Source organism: Coregonus lavaretus (genome assembly GCF_964263955.1).
Source record: "Coregonus lavaretus genome assembly, chromosome: 7".
In the NCBI taxonomy this organism is placed as follows: Eukaryota; Metazoa; Chordata; class Actinopteri; order Salmoniformes; family Salmonidae; genus Coregonus; species Coregonus lavaretus.
This window is the reverse complement of record NC_139994.1, coordinates 53,917,442-53,936,149: the sequence shown is the minus strand read 5'-3', so window position 1 is coordinate 53,936,149 and position 18,708 is coordinate 53,917,442. Positions and strand designations below refer to the sequence as shown.

At 42.9% G+C, this 18,708-nt stretch overlaps 1 protein-coding gene across 1 annotated transcript in view; it reads right to left on the bottom strand.

Moving 5' to 3' along the window:
• The window catches only part of LOC311132984 (multiple PDZ domain protein-like), an 84,088-nt gene that overhangs the window by 44,965 nt on the left and 20,415 nt on the right, over positions 1-18,708 (bottom strand). The window contains 16 exon segments of the mRNA XM_084166389.1: positions 1,206-1,404; positions 1,665-1,773; positions 3,886-4,236; positions 4,945-5,106; positions 6,049-6,132; positions 6,134-6,172; positions 7,192-7,401; positions 9,646-9,822; positions 9,991-10,038; positions 10,617-10,787; positions 11,434-11,580; positions 11,867-11,946; positions 12,625-12,705; positions 15,803-16,019; positions 16,961-17,049; positions 17,349-17,451. Of these exon segments, the coding sequence (XP_084022515.1) occupies positions 1,206-1,404; positions 1,665-1,773; positions 3,886-4,236; positions 4,945-5,106; positions 6,049-6,132; positions 6,134-6,172; positions 7,192-7,401; positions 9,646-9,822; positions 9,991-10,038; positions 10,617-10,787; positions 11,434-11,580; positions 11,867-11,946; positions 12,625-12,705; positions 15,803-16,019; positions 16,961-17,049; positions 17,349-17,451 (2,267 nt within the window).

The following is an 18,708-nucleotide window of genomic DNA, read 5'->3' as shown; positions in this document are numbered from 1 at the left end:
TTAGCATTAAGCAAGCAAGACTTGAGATACCGGAAATGATGTTGCCCCAGACTTTAATGTAGCTTCCCTCGAATACATGGAGAGAATACAATTTAGGAAAGTAAAAGGCCTTAGTGAGTTGTTCAAATTTCACCATTGAGCGTCTGTGCTAGGACAGTCCAAATGCTGTAGGAAGCTTTTCCATGACTGGAAGTCCTACCTTCATGTAGCCTGCAGTACTCAATTGGTGGTGTTCATCAGAAATGTATGTACGGTAGCCTATATGCTATCATGCTTTGGAATGAAAAACTTCTAAGGGATATTAAGACTCACAACACTGGATTACAATGGCATTTCCCACTATCGACGATAAGAGCATTGCTAAAAGAAAACTGTGAGCTCCTTAACACACTTTCTACTACATGGTTCATTAAAAGGTGTTGTTTATTTCTATTTGTTTATTTCTTATGTTTGTTTATTTATTTGTTTATTTGGATCCACAATAGCTTTTGCAGAAGCAGCAGCTACACTTCCTGGGGTCCACAAAAAACACGACAAGTAACAAAACCCTGCTACACTAATAGACAAGGCCAGTCACACTAGTTTGTGAGGTATGTGTATTAGTCATCTCAATTCAGTTCAATTAAATGTGCATTTGGATGGTTTGGTAAAACAGTTAGCTGTTGTGTGGGAGATGTAAAATGAGAAGATAAACTGTTTCTACGAGAGATGCTGAACAAATAGCCTTAATAGGATAACTGGGAGCAATTTACCCAAATTCCATACACTACAAAGTTTAAGTCAATGATTCACTTGATCATTTTTGTACACATAAGCTATAGAAAAAGCAACCAAATCATTCAGAAAAAATAAAAATAAAAGGACCATATTTGATCAAGGGGCATTTATTTAGTGTGATGTCAGGTGCCATTTATCTGACTGTATAATGGTGTGTTTATGTATGTGTGTAGAGAGGAAGTGAAAAGGAACGTTTTGGGTTTCGGTCTCCACAATATTATCCTCTCTGACTTTACATTGTAACATAAAAGGAGTGCGTATCAATGTGTAGGAAATCTAGGGAGAATATACTTGATGTGAAATCTGCACTGTATGTGTTGGAAGTAGGTGGGAATTTGAATGAAGGCCTATAGCGAAACCATATAAAACAGGTTTCCATGGACAAGGTATCAAAACACTGAACATGTTCCCCTAGTCCTGGTCCTTACCCCATGTCTGGCCCGATGAGGGAGTGTCTCCGGAGCATGGCGCGGGCCTGGGCGTTGGTCAGGTTGGCCGTGGGCTCGCCGTTGATGACTAGGATTAGGTCCCCCACCCCTAGACGGCCGTCTCGGCTGATGGAACCTCCGTGGATGACGCTGCGGATGTACATCCCCAAGCCATCCTTGATGGAGCTCACTGTCATCCCTGTAAGGTAGATACAAAGACAAAATGCACAACATTCCCAAAGACCTGGAACCTATATGTAAAACCTTTACCCACAATTATGTGTAACGCATTTAATAAGTAATATCCGACAACACTAACAGACACAAAGCATAATCAGATATTTTGTTTATTTATATACAATTAAGGGGTGCAAAGAGGAAAGACTGATAGTGAAGGCTGTTCTCTTCACAACAATTTCTCATCAATATACAACATATCGCCAAATAAATAATACAAACCGAGATTGGAATTGCCCTTAACAACGGTGATTGTCCTTTCAAAATGACTGCCAGTGGTTATAACCTCGTCCCCTTCCTCTTTCGACTGCTTTACAGATGGCTCATTTCCCTTGAGAATAATGATTCAATAAAAAGTATTCATGAAACAAATTAGAAAATATTTTCTATGGAGGTACAACGTTTAAGAACAACATTTAAAAATGAATAATAGCGACAGAATGAGATGGAGGTCATCTACAATGAGGGAAAAAAGTATTTGATCCCCTGCTGATTTTGTACGTTTGCCCACTGACAAAGACATGATCAGTCTATAATTTTAATTGTAGGTTTATTTGAACAGTGAGAGACAGAATAACAACAAAAAAATCCAGAAAAACGCATGTCAAAAATGTTATAAATTGATTTGCATTTTAATGGGGGAAATAAGTATTTGACCCCTCTGCAAAACATGACTTAGTACTTGGTGGCAAAACCCTTGTTGGCAATCACAGAGGTCAGACGTTTCTTGTAGTTGGCCACCAGGTTTGCACACATCTCAGGAGGGATTTTGTTCCACTCCTCTTTGCAGATCTTCTCCAAGTCATTAAGGTTTCGAGGCTGACGTTTGGCAACTCGAACCTTCAGCTCCCTCCACAGATTTTCTATGGGATTAAGGTCTGGAGACTGGCTAGGCCACACCAGGACCTTAATGTGCTTCTTCTTGAGCCACTCCTTTGTTTCCTTGGCCGTGTGTTTTGGGTCATTGTCGTGCTGGAATACGCATCCACGACCCATTTTCAATGCCCTGGCTGAGGGAAGGAGATTCTCACCCAAGATTTGACGGTACATGGCCCCGTCCATCGTCCCTTTGATGCGGTGAAGTTGTCCTGTCCCCTTAGCAGAAAAACACCCCCAAAGCATAATGTTTCCACCTCCATGTTTGACGGTGGGGATGGTGTTCTTGGGGTCATAGGCAGCATTCTTCCTCCTCCAAACACGGCGAGTTGAGTTGATGCCAAAGAGCTCGATTTTGGTCTCATCTGACCACAACACTTTCACCCAGTTCTCCTCTGAATCATTCAGATGTTAATTGGCAAACTTCAGACGGCCCTGTATATGTGCTTTCTTGAGCAGGGGGACCTTGCGGTGCTGCAGGATTTCAGTCCTTCACGGCGTAGTGTGTTACCAATTGTTTTCTTGGTGACTATGGTCCCAGCTGCCTTGAGATAATTGACAAGATCCTCCCGTGTAGTTCTGGGCTGATTCCTCACTGTTCTCATGATCATTGCAACTCCACGAGGTGAGATCTTGCATGGAGCCCCAGGCCGAGAGAGATTGACAGTTATTTTGTGTGTCTTCCATTTGCGAATAATCGCACCAACTGTTGTCACCTTCTCACCAAGCTGCTTGGCGATGGTCTTGTAGCCCATTCCAGCCTTATGTAGGTCTACAATCTTGTCCCTGACATCATTGGAGAGCTCTTTGGTCTTGACCATGGTGGAGAGTTTGGAATCTGATTGATTGATTGCTTCTGTGGACAGGTGTATTTTATACAGGTAACAAACTGAGATTAGGAGCACTCCCTTTAAGAGTGTGCTCCTAATCTCAGCTCGTTACCTGTATAAAAGACACCTGGGAGCCAGAAACTTTCTGATTGAGAGGGGGTCAAATACTTATTTCCCTCATTAGAATGCAAATCAATTTATAACATTTTTGACATTCGTTTTTCTGGATGTTGTTATTCTGTCTCTCACTGTTCAAATAAACCTACCATTACAATTATAGACTGATCATTTCTTTGTCAGTGGGCAAACGTACAAAATCAGCAGGGGATCAAATACTTTTTTCCCTCACTGTAAATTACCAGGGAGGTTAGGTGGAAACGATTAGTGAGGGCCAGGGAATCAAACATACAAGGTAAGGAGGACTCATCTTTAAATATTTTCTGTTATGCCGTTACCTTGGGCAAGTAATTAATACCTAGAAATGTGATTCTAGTAAAAAGTAGAATGTTTCAAACTGGATGAGTTATCATTATTCTAAAAAATGCTATCAATTTCACATTGGCCTGTGATCAGTCCAGTGCATTTCGACATGGGTTAAACGTAACTTGTTGCATTTCAATTTCCTGAGCATTGCTGATGACCGATTTACTCATGTCTGTTTGATTACGAGGCACACTCAATTACATTCGATGGCAAAGCGACAGATGGCACAGCTCTTCAGATGAAGGCTCGTTTACCTTCATTAAGCCTTCCATCTCCCCTATGTCCCCAACGGCCATGGTGGGCTCCACCTGAAAATGGAGAGACTGCACCGGCTCCCCCATATCATTCAAACCGGGCTCAGGGTCAGTGTACGGACTGTAGGAGTTCGACATCTCCAACGGCTCCATTTGTGTTAAGTGATGCGCCAGGTACTGATCGGAGCTAGTTAGTGCGTTGTTGTCTATCGCTAGGGCGTGACCTCCGATACTCCTGGTTGGGGGGAAAGCGATGGGCTTCTCCTCCGGGGAGAAGGGTTCGGTGTCGTCCGCAAGGCCGGACAACGTTACGAAGGGATGCTCAGTCAACAAGTCCAGGCGAGCACTCCGCTATGTAGAAGAAGAAGAAAAAATGACGAGTCGAAATGGAGGTTACACCTCGTTAGTTTCTACCTCTGTCGCGGTTCTGCACTCCTAATGAGCCATTGAAAAGCCATCAGCAGCTGACGGGGAATAGCGATGATTACAGTACAGATTATCCTGCACGATGCACCAAATATCTCTTTATTATCTCCCTAGATATAATTAACGAGACCCGGACTGTACGGCGATGAATCTCTTCAGGGATTCCTTAAGCATCTGAGATGGCACAATAGAACTTGGAAAAAGAAATCCCTAGGATTAGGAAACTGTGGAACAACTGCAACAAGCAGAAATACATAAGGACTCTGGGGGTAGGACTCTGGGGAGTGACAATGATCTATAAGCTTGTGCAAAATGTGAGACAAAAACAAGCAAAATACATACAAAGAAGGGGTTAAAAACTAAATAAACATTTTATCACTTCAATACAGCTGACAGTTTGAAGAAGTCAAACAATTATAGCACAGCACTTCTAATGTCAACCTCGTATGGTAAAATAAGCAACTTATTTTGATTACGTGAGGAGTTTTCTTAGTGAAAAGGGCAGCAGCTTGCTTCAATGAAATTCAAACAAATGAGTACTTTTTTTTGCATTGTAACAAGCTTTCTATAATTGCTGACTGTAATGGCTTTAAAATGGACTCAGCTAGCCACAGTGCACATTTGTTGGCCTACCTTGGGTGTGGAGGACTGCAAGGTAGTCTGGTAGTCCAGGTCGGCGATGCAGGTGCTGCCGTGAAGGGCGATCATGGATGCCTGGAAGGTGTCATCCTCCTCACCAGAGAAGCGATGCTCCAATGCCCTCTCATCGGTCAGGTCTACCTCATTGGAGTCAATCTGCACCAAAGAATGTGAATGTAGTGAATTAGATGGTGAATATATCTCTCTATGCCATGGATGAGCTATCCATTCACAGATAGCTGTGTTAGTGCCATGAGAGCTATTTCTAAAGGATATTCTAACTCTGATATTGGACATTGTTGCTCTTTTCCATTGTTTCTCAGAGTGTTTAGTCGAGTGATACTCCATAAAATGTTTGTCTTGTTTTTTGTGGCTCAATTTTGATTAGATACTGTAGAGTTATGCATTAAATTAAATGCACTTGATACAAGATTGTAAAGGATGCATTTTAGAAGTTACAATGGTTATTTTGTGTCTTTAATTTTGATTGGTTGTTTTTCTTGTCCCTCAATTTCATTGGTTGATTTACATTTACATTTTAGACATTTAGCAGACGCTCTAATCCAGAGCGATTTACAGTAGTGAGCGCATACATTTTTTGTACTTTTTGTACTTTTTTGTGAACACAGTTGTGATGAGTGTGATAGAAGGAGTCAGGCGCAGGAGGGGAATCACCGAACGCAGAGTTTATTCCGTTGTACACAAATAGCGACAAACGAAACAGGCACAGGGGAAAATCTACCCTGGTAATACAAGGAACAGTAGCTCCAACAATAACAGGCACAGGGGAAATATCTACCCCGGCAATAACAATGTACGAGTAGCTCCACCGAGCTACACAACTCTCACAAATAAACAATCACCCACAAGGACAAGGGGGCAGAGGGAACACGTATACACGGACTAATGAGGGGATAAGAACCAGGTGTGTGTGATTGACAAGACAAGACAAATGGAATGATGAATAATGGAGCGGCAGTGGCTAGTAAGCCGGTGACGACGAACGCCGAAGCCTGCCCCGAACAAGGAGGGGAGGCAGCCTCTGCGGAAGTTGTGACAACAGTACATATTTTGTACTTGTCCCCAACTGCGACTAACCAATGCAGGCTCTGCCTGGAAAAGGTGGCCCTCCTCATCGCTCTCTTTAACCCGCAGAGTGTTGAAGAAAAAAAAAGAAATGGATTCCTGAGGATGACGACGGACTGCCCTCTTCAATGTACGGCTGTGGAGACAGGGCAGTAAATGGGAAATATCCGGAAGGAAATTCCAATCATTGTCTATAGGTTTCAAATTTCAAGTCAAATATGATTGTAGTTGGGTTGTTAAGAAATCTAATTGAGGTTGTTAGTAGCAAAAGGTATGTGAGTTTTAATGGTTTATTTTGGTTTCCATGGTTTTGTCTGTAGTTAGGAATCACGGGCTGAATCTCAGACTAAGGTAAAAAGTTATACTTGGCTATTCGATTTCCAAAGGTGTTGCCACAGCTTTGCTTTAAAAGGACCTTTTGATCTTGATTTTGTCTAGTACGAGCCCAGAGAGAGGGATAAATTGGAGAAGGTATTGGAGGATCAAACTCCATTTTGAGAAGCAATACAACAACCCCCCCCCCCCCTACATTCCAGGAGCTGCAGGAGAGCTTGATAACTCCACAGAGGCTTCCCAAAGACAATGTAATCCAACTGACCTACAATAACCTTGACATCCCAGAACCAGAACTTACTGTATGTTCTCATCATAATGGCAAGCCCAAGAGAGAGAAATGTAACTTTAAAGCTGAAAGAATGCGGCCAATTTTCACAGAAAACAGACTAGAAATCCCTCAGGTGGTGAATGTGTTTGTGGACAACCCCTTTTTTTGACAGCTGCCTCAAACTGCAATAATAAAGCAATATGACACAAAGGGCAGGAATGTTTGTGCTGCCTTATGCTGTTGTCAGGGAGATTGGAGTTGAGTCAGCATGCAGCCTAACTCCACTGCCTTCTCAGCATGAAATATTCAAGCCATCTGTAAGATGAGCCCTCATTATTGGATGTCCACAGACCGGAGAGAAAACGCACACACACACAAACGCTCACATACATATAACACACACACAGAACACACACACACATGGGCACACAGAACACATCGCACTCCGACACCCACCCCCCCCCTCCCTGCACACACACACACACAAACACACACAAATACACACACACCTGCCTCTCTGTAGGACAAACATTACAATAGGGTTTCCTTACAGGCAGTGGCTTGGCCACCCCAATGTGAACCTTGCCGATGTTGGCCCCCTTCAGTGCCTGGACGGCTTCCTCCAGACTGGCGTTGTCCAGGTTGGTGCTGTTGACGAACATGAGCCGGTCGCCTGGCAAAAGCCTGCCATCCTGTTCGGCCACTCCTTCGGGCACCAGAGAGCGAATCACGATCACCGTCTTGGCCGGATCCATTGGGTCCTATTACAAGATCCGTGTCAGTGAAGTCAATGGACGCACTCGACAGATAATCTTATACAAAAAGGACTCAAATGTATTATGTACTTTCAGTTGGAGGATTTGTTTATTCTGAATGTTCTGTATATCAGGTGTTCAAAACTAAGAGTAAGCAATTGAGTTTAAAAAATACAGCACATTACAGCGTAATGAGTCAATTATGCTATTTGTTTAACTTAATTTCCCAGAGGGCAACGGTCCAAAAGCTCAAATGACCTCCCAAAGTAAGAAGACAGGAACGACCTACAATGACAACTAATTGAAGTGAATAAGTAAATAAGTAAATTCTATAATTTGGGAAAAATCACACTTGACAAGCAAGCAGGGTTCGGTAGGTTACTTTCTAAATGTAATCAGTTACAGTTACTAGTTACCAGTCCAAAATTGTGATCAGTAACGTAACTTTGGGATTACCCAAACTCAGTAACGTAATCGGATTACTTAAGAGGCATTTGAAGAAGACAAAAATGAACAATACCAATTGAATGACATCTATTGCAGGATAGAGTTTACATAGCTTGCCATAAACGGCTGTTGCATTTTACTTTATGGGATGGTTTTCTTCTAACCCATCTTTTTTTACTACATATAATAATACGATTAGGCTATATCTTTACATTAAAAACCAAAGTCGGGCATCCCGAGTAGTGCAGCGGTCTAAGGCACTGCATCACATTGCTAGGGGCGTCACTACAGACCCGGGTTCGATCCCGGGCTGTATCACAACCGGCCGTGATCGGGAGTCCCATAGGGCGGCGCACAATTGGCCCAGCGTCGTCCGGGTTAGGGGAGGGTTTGGCCGGGGGGGCTTTACTTGGCTCATCGCGCTCTAGCGACTCCTTGTGGCGGGCCAGGCACCTGCAGGCTGACCTCAGTCGTCAGGTGAACAGTGTTTCCTCCGACACATTGGTGCGGCTGGCATCCGGGTTAAGCGAGCGGGTGTTAAGAAGCGGTTAGGCGGGTCATGTTTCGGAGAATGCATGACTCGACTTTCGCCTCCCGAGCCCGTTGTAGAGTTGCAGTGATGAGACAAGATCGAAATTGGGGAGAAAAAGGGGGTAAAATTAAAAAATGTCGGTCATATTTCCATTCATTACAATTAATGGTGGAAGAGTGGGGTAACATCTCACAGCAAGAACTGGCAAATCTGGTGCAGTCCATGAGGAGGAGATGCACTGCAGTACTTAATGCAGCTGGTGGCCACACCAGATACCGACTGTTACTTCTGATTTTGACCCCCCCCTTTGTTCAGGGACACATCATTCCATTTCTGTTAGTTACATGTCTGTGGAACTTGTTTAGTTTATGTCTTAGCTGTTGAATCTTGTTATGTTCATACAAATATTTACACGTTAAGTTTGCTGAAAATAAACGCAGCTGACAGTGAGAGGATGTTTATTTTTTTGCTAAGTTTAGATTAGCCCAATTGTTTTACCTGAGCATAACACCAAACTACAGACTTATTAGCCTAGTCTTTTGTTTATGATTTTGTTGTCATGGAGGACTGATTGGGCTCATTGCTTCGAGAAATGCTGCTCTCATAGAATAGCATGCTTTGAGCACTACTGAAAAGTGCTATTTGTATGCCATTGGCTGCATTTGCTATAGGCCTATTGTTTACGTTTTTTTGTTGGTGACACTTTGATTACTTGATCATTTGCAGCTGTTTAAGTCTATCAAAAGGGTGCAAGTTTGAGGATGTGTCTATTAGGCCTATGGACATTTGTTTTTCAATCAGCACAAATTAGATTTAGCAATAAAAGCCCCACAGTATGGAACGCAATACCATGGAGGAGTTGGTAGCAACTCCTTCAAACTTTCATTCCAAAGGATGGGATCTGCACTATGCAGCTGTTACAAGAGCGCATTTTTCACTGTCTGTCCACTGGTCGCAAAAACAATGCTTGGTAGGCAGCTTAAACTTCTTCAATTCAACCATTATTGGGTTAAAATACTCATATAGCTTACATTTGTGAACAGCCATCCACAACAACCACAATCTATAAGGTGCAAGTAGCTAAATGAGAGTAATCATCAATTTTTTCAAAAGTATCTGTTATCTGATTACAATTTTTCGCTGGTAATGTAACGGATTACAGTTACAGTTTTTTTTGTTTTTTTTTACATGGAAGTCGTTACTCCCCAAGCCTGCTAGCAAGTATCATTCCTATGACAATCATTCCCAGAATTCCCATTCAGAATTCCCACCTGGTAGTCCAAGATGCTGAATCCCAGTCCACTCTCTCCCTTCTCCAGCTCGATGTCCTGTATTTCCGTCTCCCACATGGCCAAAGGAGCGCCCAGCGTCTCCTCCGTCACATTTTCCCTCGTTGCCGCCCCCTCGGAACCTCCGGGAACCAGGAAACTGTTGAGGTCTCCCTGTAACTACAGAGATATACCCTTGATATCATCCCTGCGCACGCATTCCTGACTCACTCCGAGCCCATAGGCTCCTGGTTCTCCGCTAGTCTCATTTTGTAGGTTTTTTGGCAGCACATCAAAGGGAATCGTTGGATGCTAGGCAGTAGAAGTGCTGTATGTTGTGTTTTTTACCTGAACTGATGCAGCTGAAGAGCTGAGGAGAAATCCCTCTAAAATCATCTGAAAGCAGGATTCCTTTGAAGGTTAGTTTTGTGTAGCTCCCTGGCTACTATCTCTTGTATCTCATGCATTGTCAAAGTACCTGAGGTATTACTTTAGATGGATTGGTGTTAATAAACAGTCAGAGTCCTTCCTAATCCTAAATCTTAATCCTTTATCGTTGGCAATCTGGAGGCCCGGCAGAGCATTGGACAGACTGTGTTAAAATAATGAGGGTGGATGAGTGAAGTAGGAGGACTTAATGACGTTGATTCCCAATCATATTAGCCATTCAGTATCAAGGGGTGGAGGAAACACTGTTTACTGTGAGCTACTGTATGTCCAGCAGCCACCATTTTGTGAAGGGCTTTCTGGCTTCCCATTCAGTTTTTTATTCATTTGCTGAAATTACTGAATTTTATGGTTGAAAAATGAATTTACCCCAACCATGCATGTTAGACTACATTATGTGGAGGCTGGTAAGTAATGACTATGCTATGCTATGACTATAATAGTTACTGGAACGTTAACCGTTTCAAAATGATGTAATAATGGTGATGTCAATAGCATATACTGTACATGGACATGTAGGAAAGTACCTTCATTTTAGGTTCAGTGGAAAATTCATCCAACCCTGTTTGGCCAGAATCCCTGTCACTCTGAAGGAGAGGGGCGGGCCTACAGCAGACCATGTAGACACAGACAGGCAGCTCCTTCAGAATGTTCACCACTTCCTTGTGGGTCTCACCAATCAGGGATATTCCATTGACCTGGATGGAGAGGGGTGGACCCACACATCCAATGGTCAACACTCATATTGTGTCAGGCTGGGATTCAATCCGATCGCAGGTTATAAGCATTGCGGTTTTTAAAGGCAATGTTCCCGTGTTTGCGGAGATCCCATTCACGGTAAACGCTGCAAATTCCGTCTCAATCGGAAATTGCATTTAAAACCCACAATTCCTATAACCCGCAATCGGATTTAATCCCGGCCTAAATGTTTTTGATGAAGATGTGGAAGAGGAGACACTGTGCCCAAATATTCCTAGCAATATTTCAGGGTCATTTGTTGCAAGAACAAAATGGCTAGGTTTTTAGTTTTCAGCAATACATTGCGTAGTGAAAACACATTTGTAACACATCCAATGAATTAAGGCACCTTCCAATTAGATATCAATGATGGAAGAACTAGTGCATAAAGTAAGTTCCAGGCTAACTCTTGTTCACCGGGGGCGTATTAATTACGCCGATTCTGTTGCTAAACGTTTCTTAAACGGAAGCAAACGGAACAAAACGAGGAGGGACCTACCTGAATTTGTCCAATAGAAACTCTTGTTCTGCTCTGTTTGCTTCCGTTTTTGTTCTTAAACGGTAAACGGTTTCCGTAATGAATACGCTATTGGCGGTGTCCCTTACCTCGAGCAGTTCGTCCCCACTGATGAGTTTCCCACAGCGGCCCACTGGCCCCTCGGGCAAGACAGAGCGGATGTAGTGGTGCCCATTGTTGGCCTCCAGACTGATGCCCAGACCACTGCTCTCACTGAACTTCTCCACCTGGGCAACCTGGCACAACAGGTGGATACAACTCAGTTGGCATAATAAAATAAAAAGCTTTCACACATTTTATTCCATTTTCCTTTCACAGTCAGTATTACATTTACATAGTGTGGCAATACGGTTGGTGAGTTATTTTTATGACCAATGTTTTTGACATTTTCCATTGACAACAAATACAACAGTGTTTTTATTCTGCAACCAGAGAATGTGTATAAAACAGGAAAAAATAGAACCAAGTATCATTAAGTAGAGACAGACTGGACTTGGGTGAATGTTTCTTCTGTTTACTAACCGCTACTTTGTGGCTGGGGCCGAGAGTCTCCTGCCACTTCTTCATCAGTTCCAACTCTTCATCCTCTGTTAGCGTTGCTTCTTAAAAACATCAATATAATATAGACTTATAGAATATTAAGTTTAAATTACATTCAGCCAACTGCCGTGTCCCACCTGATTACAACTAAATGACTCACAATGTTAGCTTGGCTCCTTAAAAACACAGAAATATAATACTAACCCAATTAAAACGTAACTATGAAACCTACAGTACATTCAACCAACTGCTACGTCCCATCTGATTCAGACTAAATGACTCACAGCAAGCGGTAGGCTACAGTTAGACAACTCCAAAAACACTACTTGAAAGAGTACTTTAAGAATAACTTCAAAGGCATCTTTCATCTACCCTTTTATGTAATAAAAACAATGTACAGACCCTTATGCTCCACATGCACAATATATTTGAAATGTGTGGCAACACTTCATTGGATAGTCCATCTGTAGATGCTCAACAAACTCTCAACAGACGATCAAAAACATGTCAATTCTGTTGAATTACAACAAAGAAAACATCTATAGACATTCATTGATAGTTTGTTGAGCATCTACAGATGGACTAGCCAAATAAAGGGCTACAGAAAATCTCTTCAAATGGACAGTAGCCTAAAATCAGTCCTTGCGACAGTAGCATATTTTAAAACAGATTGCCATCCATTATCTCTACCACTATACTTAGTAAGGGATCCCAGATAACAGGGGGGCGGATTGACTTACCATCTCTGGTGTTCTTAGTTAACTGATCCTTCACAGTGGTGACATCCGATTCCTCACTCAATGCCTGGTCCTGTTTCTCACCTGCACCAAAGTACACAATACACACACCTCAATAAATACATACACACAACTTAACCAAGAGCTCTACAAGTGTGTTATCTTGCTCCCAGCCTGAAACATGATGGCTATGATGTCATGGGTTGTGCATTGTGTCTTGTATGGTTAATATACACAAACACACACACACACACACATCGCAGAAACATGTGTAGAAGTCTGCTTTAGTTCCTCCTGGTTCCAGCTTCGAACATGCTGGCTATGTTGTCACGGGTTGTGTTATTATTGGCAGTGTGTGTGAGTCTGCGCAAGCGTGTGTGTCTGTGCACGTGTGAGTATGTGTTGTCATGCATTTTCCTACGCTTAGGGTTCTTAAGAGGCTGGCCCAATTACAGGCTAAATGAGTTCAGGGTTTCCAAAGCAGGGCGGAGGGCGCTGCCTTCTAAATCTGGAGCTGTGGTTGTGGTGAGAGGGTTTAAGTAGAAGGGGCCACCCCAATCAAGTCCCGTTCCCATCCTAACATAGATGGAGGCCGTTAAAGTAGGCCACTGTTGTGGTATGTGGACTGTCGTCAAGTGGGCACAGCCCTGCAGTGTCACCAGGGAGGTGATCAGGGGTTGTATGTGTCAAGCTTCTCAGAATATATGAGTACTGGTCTAGGATCTGGTCTTCCCTGTCCATGTAACCTTAATCATCGCAAAACTGATCCTAAATCAGCACTCTGAGACACTTGATGCATATGGCACCAGGACTACATAGAAATCAGGTAAATCTGGATTTTGTCTAGGGGATAGGTCCATTTCAATCATGTATGAATGAAGGATAATGTTAGAGTACGAACTCCTGTGCCCTTGAGCAAGGCATTTAACCCTAATTGCTCCTGTAAGTCGCTCTGGATAAGAGCGTCTGCTAAATGACAAAAATGTAAATGTATATGGAATAAATATATGCACTGTGTTTTGCTTGACTATAGACTACTGTTATAGGAGGTATTTGTGACTGTTAATCAAAGATGCAGTTGCCATGGTCATGTTCATTAGGGCACGCCACGGAAAACGTTTTAAATCACTTTGCAACAGAAATTATTTTATTGGACAAATCCAGGTAGTCTAGGGCTGATCCCATTCAGTCGACTGGTCAATTGTTTGGTCGATAGGCTGTTTTCTTTAGATTTCTTTAGTCGAGCAGTCAGTCGCAAATGCTAGTTTTCTTCATGGTGCACAAGACACCTGTCTGATTCGCGCCTGTCTAAGAGGACTAATCCATTGCGGAGGCCGTGCGGACGGCACAGTCCATCACTCTAAGACATGTGCTACTGAAATTGTATTTGGTTATATTATGTAAGAAGAATGATGCAACATTAATACAAATAATATTATTTTATAACAAATGTGCTTTCTCCGGCGTTGGACAGCGGTCGCTGTCCACGGTTCTGAAACATCAGTGCGCTGTTGAATTGGCGCCTTTTCCTAGACCATGTTGCTATGTGCATAATAGAAAAGTTAACCAGCATATTGGTGTTGAGCACAATAAGGAATAAGACAGATCCTGCTTCTGTAGCCTGTTTGAGTGTTTGGTTAATAGCCTACTTATTCCGTGAGCTCCAAGCCTCACGCAACCACAACATGTCGGATAAAGCAATTTCACAAATTATGCTGTTTTTAATCTTTGCTGTGCTGTAATAAAGGCTTTAGACTTTTTTTCATTAGAAAAGCCTCTCTTGTATCACTTATTTATTTAGTGTTGTTTACACTGCTCCAAATAGTCTGAAAAAGTATAATATTGTAATCTAACAGCACCTGTTTGTCACACATAATACGCACAGAGCTCTTGCTTCTTTTTCTTTTTCTTCATCTCCTTCTTATTGTTATTAATACAATTATTATTGTGATCATCATTATAATAATAAGTCATGTCATTATCATTAGTAGGCTTAGTATAGCAGCCTTGTATAACCACCATCGAGCTGTAGGCCTAAGAACGCATCCTGTTTAGCTGTCTTAATACCGTAACTTACTTAGGCCTATATGTCAATATATAGGCTACTGTACCAATCAATCATTCTTTTGTTCATGTCATCACACAGCATTAGTTTTAAAATGACATAACAAAGGGAGCCTTGAATAATTAGCCTAAACAATAACTAAACCATTCCATGTGACTGTTTTTACTCTTTGCTGTAATAAAGGCTTTACAAAAAAGTTAGGCTTATAATTTATTTAGTGTTGTTTACACTGTTCCAGATGGTCAGAAAAAAACTATATTGTATTCTAACAGCGCCTGTTTGGCACACATAATATCCACACAGCGCTTGCTCCTTACGTTCCCTCTTTTTCTTGATCTCCTGTAGTTTCCACAACTAAGTCAAATTTCTTCCACACATCTGACTTCCCCTTTCCCTCCTGAGCAACCAGTAAACATTCCTCAGTTTCGAGTTTCTTTTTCACGTCCTCCACATACATTTTGCTGTCACGTGTTACGGTGTTCAGAGTTTGTTATTATCAATTTATTGATGCGATTATGATAGGCATAGGTCAGGCCCCATTGGTCAAGTGCATGCGATGCTTACATGTGTCATGTAAAGAGAGTAATGGTTGAGAGAATGAAGGAAATGAAGGATTTCGGTAAAATAACTTTTCAGTCAGAAATGGCTGTAATTATGTTGCAGCTTCAGCCACACGGACTGCGCGATAAACACTGTTGATGTTCTGTGGTGGTTGCTGCAGCAGGGAGGAGAGAGAGACAACAGGTGCTAGTCACACAGGCACTAGCTGTAAAAAAATTAATAACACAGCACACACAGTGTAGCAAGTCTGAGCCCTGCCTAGCACAATCTAGTCATTTGTGTGTCTTAATTATTTCATCAAACAGTGTGCTTAAAGCATCAGACAAGCTCAGTGCATATTGTTGATTTTATTAAAACACATAGGGTGTGTCTATATATGGAAATATACACGTTTAAAAATTTCGAGCAATCGTTTGGTCGAAAGAACAGACAATTCTCGTCGACCAATATATATTTTAGTCGAGGACAGCCCTAAGGTAGTCCCTCCCCGTTTCAGTCCGTTTTCTTCCATTCCGTGCCCAATGAACACGGCCCACGCCCTTTGTCCACTGGTACCTTGAGCGGTGGTGTCCGCAACATCTGTTCTCTCCAGTGTGGGGTCTCTGCCCCCTGGGGTTGGTGGAAGTACGATCACACTGGGCACCACAGCGGGTGGGATGTCCTCTGGACGGAAGCCTCTTCTGACCAGCTTCAGGTGAACCGTCTGGCCCGTGTGTCTCAGCACCTCCACGGCCTGCTGGTTGGTGTAGCCCTGGATGTTCATACCGTCCACCTGCAGGGGGCGATCATTAATGTAAAGATGATGGATACATCATAGTGTTGGACAGAGGGCTCTTCTTTGCATCTTTGCCATATTGGCTTCTCTGCCAGCATGGTCATTGTCATTGAGGGCTTTGTCCATGCTAAAACAGACTTTATGCCACATGAGCCATCTATCCAAGTCAATAGGACAACACACAAACAGGCAAGCAAGCACACAGGTGCGTACACACCCATACACACAGGCAGACACACAGAAATGATCGCACCCAACAACAAGAAAACATGATGGAAGATTTGCTCATGCTTCAAATCAGGCTGTAACACAGAAAGGGTTTTGCATTCATTGTAATTGCTCAATTTAGCGTAATGATTGGAACAGTGTCTCAATCCCATTCGAGAAACAACACTGAACATAATAGCTCTCCACTGAAGCTAAATTATTCAAATGTGGGGCCGTACTCTCCCCACATGATCTAAATAGATAAAGCTCAAAATTATCCAAAATGAGAGATACCCCTACACACTTAATTTTATACTTTGTAATGGAATTGAAATGTACATATCATATTATTTAAAAAGTTGAGGATTGTGGCCTGGTCTAGTGGTTAGGGCCGCTGCTTCCAGCACACATAAACGGTGTTGGCATAGGTTCGAATCCTGCCTACTGCACAACCTCTATCTTTCCCCACTGTCAACTTACTGTATCTCTCTCTATCTGTTCAATAAAGTCAAAACTATCTGTTCAATAAAGTCAGAACTCTCTCTATCTGTTCAATAAAGTCAGAACTCTATCTGTTCAATTAAGTCAGAACTCTATCTAATCTGTTCAATAAAGTCAGAACTCTATCAGTTGAATAAAGTCAGAACTATCTGTTCAATAAAGTCAGAACTCCCTCTATCTGTTCAATAGAGTCAGAAAGGACCGTAAAAATATATAAAATAGACACTTACGGCTATGATCTGGTCCCCAACATGGATGCGGCCATCTTGCTCTACTGCACTGTCTTTAGTTATACTTTTCACGAAAATACCAGAGGGCTCTGAAAAAAAGACACAATGACAATGTGTGAATAACATTCCTAAAACGAGCAGAACCATTTATACAGTACAAAAGACACCCTTTAACTGACAAACCGTATCTGCAGTGTATGGTTCTAGTCAGAAACATTCACCATTTCACAAGGAGAGGCAGTGTCACTACATAGCTCAGTGCTCCAGACATTCTATGGGACTCTTGAAAGTCGATTCCTTCTCAAGTGGTTTCATTCCATCAAACAGAGTGAATCAATTAGAAAATAAATCAAACAAAAGTCTATTAAACAGCACAGCCAAATCTTACCGGAATTTTTGTCCCCCACATAGCCGGCGATAGTGATTCCCAGACCCTGGGCGTTCTTGGTCAGCTCGACGTCGAACGATTCAGCCTCCTCTTCCTCATAGCCCTGTGAAGAGACAGAGGAAGAGTGAGTCAGCTTCCACATTCTACAAAATGGCATACAGAGAGCACAGTAGAGGGGGTGAGTCGCGGGGGCCGAATCCCCCCAATTCCACGCGCTGTTACCAATTTCCCAACAAGCTTTCCTCACCTATGTATCATCACTGTCAGCCAGATGAGTTGTTATTTATTTGATGAATCAAGCAACAAGGTTATGGAGACTGAATATACTGTCTAGTTTGGGACAGTGAGTGATGGAACTTATCCAATATTTGATGAGGGTAAAGGCTAATACTGCGTGATAATCCACTCTAAATTCCAAGCATCTGCCTCTAACTCTAGGAAGCTCTTTGCCACCTTCTCCTCCCTGCTGAATCCTCCTACCCCTCCCCCCTCCTCCCTCTCTGTGGATGACTTCGTCAAACATTTTGAAAAGAAGGTTGACGACATCCGATCCTCGTTTGTTAAGTCAAATGACACTGCTGGTCCTGCTCACACTGCCCTACCCTATGCTTTGACTTCTTTCTCTCCTCTCTCTCCAGATGAAATCTTGCGACTTGTGACGGCCGGCCGCCGAACAACCTGCCCGCTTGACCCTATCCCCTCCTCTCTTCTCCAGACCATCTCCGGTGACCTTCTCCCTTACCTCACCTCGCTCATCAACTCATCCTTGACCGCTGGCTATGTCCCTTCCGTCTTCAAGAGAGCGAGAGTTGCACCCCTTCTCAAAAAACCTACACTCGATCCCTCCGATGTCAACAACTACAGACCAGTATCCCTTCTTTCTTTTCTCTCCAAAACTCTTGAGCGTGCCGTCTTTAGCCAACTCTCTTGCTATCTCTCTCAGAATGACCTTCTTGATCCAAACCAGTCAGGTTTCAAGACTGGTCATTTAACTGAGACTGCTCTTCTCTGAGTCACGGAGGCTCTCCGCACTGCTAAAGCTAACTCTCTCTCCTCTGCTCTTGTCCTTCTAGACCTGTCTGCTGCCTTTGATACTGTGAACCATCAGATCCTCCTCTCCACCCTCTCCGAGTTGGGCATCTCCGGCGCGGCTCACTCTTGGATTGCGTCCTACCTGACCGATCTCCTACCAAGTGGCGTGGTGAGAATCTGTCTCCACACCACGTGCTCTCACCACTGGTGTCCCCCAGTGCTCAGTTCTAGGCCCTCTCCTATTCTCGCTATACACCAAGTCACTTGGCTCTATCATATCCTCACATGGCCTCTCCTATCATTGCTACGCAGACGACACACAACTAAT